Below are 4,279 nucleotides of genomic sequence, written 5' to 3' on the forward strand. Positions count from 1 at the left end.
TGGTTAAGAAGTAATTATTGAGATATACTAGTCGTTACGCTTTGCTCATTCCGCTCCATGGGTATCTCGGGCGATGATTTCGCATAACGGATATTGCAAATGTGGCACCGCTAACCTAACCAATACTGTTTAGATTACGGTACGGTAAAGTACGGTTGTGAAATTATTAATTGTCTTGGGCAAATTGAAAAAAAATAATAATAATAACTGCCAGGTAATAGAGAAAATGATAATAATTAGTATGTGTTAATTTATAATATAATATTAAAAATATAATGTTTACAATATTTTATATATATTTCAGTTTATGTAAAGTGCCAGCGTTGGCAGAAGTAAAATGAAACCAACATTCGCATTGTTGTGCATGTGCATGCTATAAAAAATATAAAGAATCGCCAGTACATCAGAAAGATATGCAAAAGAAGTTGCTCGCCTTATATTTGCTGTATAAAAGAATGGTGAAAAGAGAGAACGAAAATAAGAAACAGGAAAAAAGAATATGGGTTCGTCTCATTTTCATGCCCGAAAGACGATTTCTTCAAGGTGCAAGCGATAATCTGATCCCAGAAATGATACATTCAAATGATCCAAAGTATTTAAATTACTTACAGATCTTACCAGTTTTATTTGAAAAACTTTTACAACTTGTTGGGCCAAGAATAACAAAACAGTACGTAATTCGAGACCCAATCTCACCACGTACTTGGTTAGAAATAACGCTACGTTGTTTAGCCAGCGGCGACAGCACGGCATCTGTGTCATATGCGTTCCGTGTAGGGAACAATACGGTTTCGACAATTATTTTCGAAACATGCCAGGTCATTTGGGAAGAATTACAAGAAAAAGTATTTTTACACCCAACAGCAGACAACTGGCGTAAAGTAGCTGCAGAATTTGAAACTCTGTGGAATTATCCACACTGTATTGGGGCGGTGGATGGTAAACATGTAGACATTGATGTAAGTTATTTATTGTTATTATTATTATTCCAGTATTATTGGTTGTTAAAAATATTAAACATTAATTGTATTATTGCAGGCTCCACCTAATAGTGGATCAACGTTTTATAATTACAAAGGGAGACACAGCATCAATTTAATGGCAATTAGCGATGCCAATTACTGTTTTTTAATGTTAAATATTGGCGCTGAAGGACGTCGAAGCGATGGAGGCGTTTTTCGAAACAGCGATATTGGTATCCATTTTAACAATAACAAAATGGATCTTCCAAAACCAACCGAAGTAGGAATAAGTGGACCAAAGCTTCCATACGTGTTGGTTGCAGATGAAGCGTTCGCATTAACGCCATATATGATGCGACCATTTCCTCGGACCAAAAATCTTAATTTTAGAAAGAAGGTGTTTAACTATCGTTTAAGCAGAGCTCGACGTGTCGTTGAAAGCGCGTTTGGACTGCTCGTATCTCGGTGGAGAATTTATCGGAAGCCAATCAGTGCTTCTTTGTCCACAGCTGTGAAAATTGTTCAAGCAACAACTGCTTTGCATAACTTTATGATACAAAATGAGTTACTTGCACCGGCATCGGAAAGAATATACTCCAGGAACAACATAGAAGATAGTATAGCGTTAAGTCAAGGAAGCGCATTTACAGATATTGATGTGCGCAACACGAATGCGTGTAGTCGATATGCTGCAGAAGTGCGAAATAGTTATGCTGATTATTTTATGAACTCCGGGGCAGTAGAATGGCAGTGAGATAAAGCTTTACGTAACGATTTTTAAGCCGATTTTTAAGACGATGAACCCAAAATGAGGCTGTTTTTCTAATGTGTCTATCTGCCGCGTGTTGTACGTACATATTCTCGGAAAATCGAGGAAAAATAAATTCAAAAGCATGAACTTTTCTATATATAAAATTATATTGTAAATCACATGAGCTTAAACATTAAATTGTGTTATTATAATATAAAAAAAACTATTATATGATATGAAGACCGTTCAAATATTAAAATAAGATATTATAATAAAGTAAGACTTATTCATATTATTGCAAATCATTAATAAAATAAAACTTATTCATATTATTGCAAATCATATTAATTATATAAGACTTATTTATATTATTGCAAATGATGTTAATAAAATAAGACTTATTCATATTATTGCAAATCATATTAATTATAAAAAACTTATTCATATTATTGCAAATCATATTAATAAAATAAGACTTATTGATTTAATCCTAATCTGTCTTCAACCTCCATAATTTTTGTTAAAAATTTAATTTCTAATATGGCACGCTCTCTGGGCGGAAGTTTTCGAAGACCGTCAGCCAATCTCATAACGAAGTGATGCACAGAATCCTTTCCTTCAAGTTCCTTGATAACTGCAGCAATGAAAGCCTCTTCCAAAGGATCTTTTTCATTTTTTGTAGAATCTGATTTCTTTCCTGCAAAGATGTGAAAAATACTATTATAGTATATAATTTTAAATGTAAGGATGTTGAAAAAAAAACGGAAAACAAAGGTTTTAATTCAAAGCAAAAAACTAAGTTTTTAAAAATAAAAGATGTATTCATTGTAATTTTGTATTCATTGATAAAAATTTAATATAAATTTACATAATTACACATACGTTTTGAGGAATTTTCATTCGTTGCTAAAATTGGAAGCAGGTGATGCTGACGCATTGTGGGTGCTGACTGTGCTGACATGCAATGGCGCTGATGAAACAGGCTCTATGGGACTAGGAGGAGTAGGTGGTCCGCCTTCATTTGTACTTGATAAAGTACTTGATGTCCTAATAATAAAATTAATAAAATTAATAAAATAATATTATACAATATGCGTTATAACTTGTATACATACGTGCAATACATGCAGAAAATTTTTTTAATGCATAAAACATGTTTACAAAAGTTTAAAGTCATGACCACTCTAGAGACGCACAAAATGTTTTGATTTTGTTTAGTCGCTTAATAAAAAGTAATTAGCACGGTGATAGGTAAATGGGACAAATTGGAATATTGTTTTGTGGGCCTTTGGAGTGGGCATGATACTAAATTTGTGGCAAGAAATAGTAGAATAATTGGTACTTACGGCCTTGGTTCCATGCTGTCACTCAGAAAGCTCATTGCTTCACTGAATCTAAATGTGCTTTTACATTTTGAGGTAGATGCGGACCCACTTGCAACATATTCATTTCTTTTCTTTTTGTCTTTCACGTAACAATCCTTCAAATACTTATCAACGTTCATGGTTCCTGTATGGTATTGCAGATATTAGAAAAGATTATATTATTTAATGAATATATACATACATACATATATATAAATACAATACTCATAAAGCCGTAATAATTACTTAATGATTACACAATTTCATATCTCCCATAACATTACATACTTCGTTCCAAAGAGCATTCTTCTTTAGCATTGTTCGTTCACTAAGTGGTAGCCTGTGATTGTACAATGCAGGCTTCTGCCACGCAAGCAATAAGTATTTCGTCAATGTCACTGAAGCTAGCAGCGGGAGCTAGCAGCGGAACGTCTCGCGGCCAAAGCCGAATATCATGTGGGTTCCTCAGGGGGTCCGAACGTATCGTAGGTTAATTATTATCGGCCGCTGGGGTTTTCTTAAATATTATTAATTAATGAAGATTAAATACATCTATATATAAATATTTTTGACAATATTTAAACTGTTTTTTCATCGGATTGATATAAAAACATGTTTTAATTGTTATAGATTATTCGATAAATAATTGTAGAACATAGCAAAGAACGATTTTCTCCAAATTTTTAGGGAATTACGCTCTTGCGATAACAAAACGATTCAGCAATTATTTGCGAAGGGACGCGGTTTCCTTTAATTGTTATTAATTTTTATTAATTGTTTATTCGGTGGCGACCAATAGCAAAGAACGATTCTCTCAAAATTTTTAGGGGATCACGTTCTTGCAATAACAAAACAATTTAGCAAATATTTGCGAGGGGACGCGGTTTCCTTTAATTGTTATTAATTTTTATTTATTGTTTATTCGGTGGCAACCGATAGCAAAAAACGATTCTTTCCAAAATTTTAGGGGATCACGTTCTTGCAATAACAAAACAATTTAACAAGTATTTGCGAGGGGACGCGGTTTCCTTTAATTGTTATTAATTTTTATTAATTGTTTATTTGGTGGCGACCGATAGCAAAGAACGATTCTTTCCAAATTTTTAGAGGATCACGTTCTTGCAATAACAAAACAATTTAACAAGTATTTGCGAGGGAACGCGGTTTCCTTTAATTGTTATTAATTTTTATTAATTGTTTAT

General features: G+C 33.0%; 1 protein-coding gene across 1 annotated transcript; it reads left to right on the forward strand.

Moving 5' to 3' along the window:
- Positions 1 to 818: 818 nt before the first annotated feature.
- On the forward strand, positions 819 to 1,716 carry LOC112459924 (putative nuclease HARBI1; the record flags this gene model as incomplete). The annotated part of the gene is made up of 2 exons (XM_025024298.1): positions 819 to 959; positions 1,039 to 1,716. Coding segments are annotated over 2 exons (819 nt in total), but the record flags the coding sequence as incomplete, so codon positions are not given.
- Between the last annotated feature and the right edge of the window lie 2,563 nt (positions 1,717 to 4,279).

Source organism: Temnothorax curvispinosus, unplaced genomic scaffold (assembly GCF_003070985.1).
Source record: "Temnothorax curvispinosus isolate PA1 unplaced genomic scaffold, ASM307098v1 QBEX01001098.1, whole genome shotgun sequence".
Lineage (NCBI taxonomy): Eukaryota > Metazoa > Arthropoda > Insecta > Hymenoptera > Formicidae > Temnothorax > Temnothorax curvispinosus.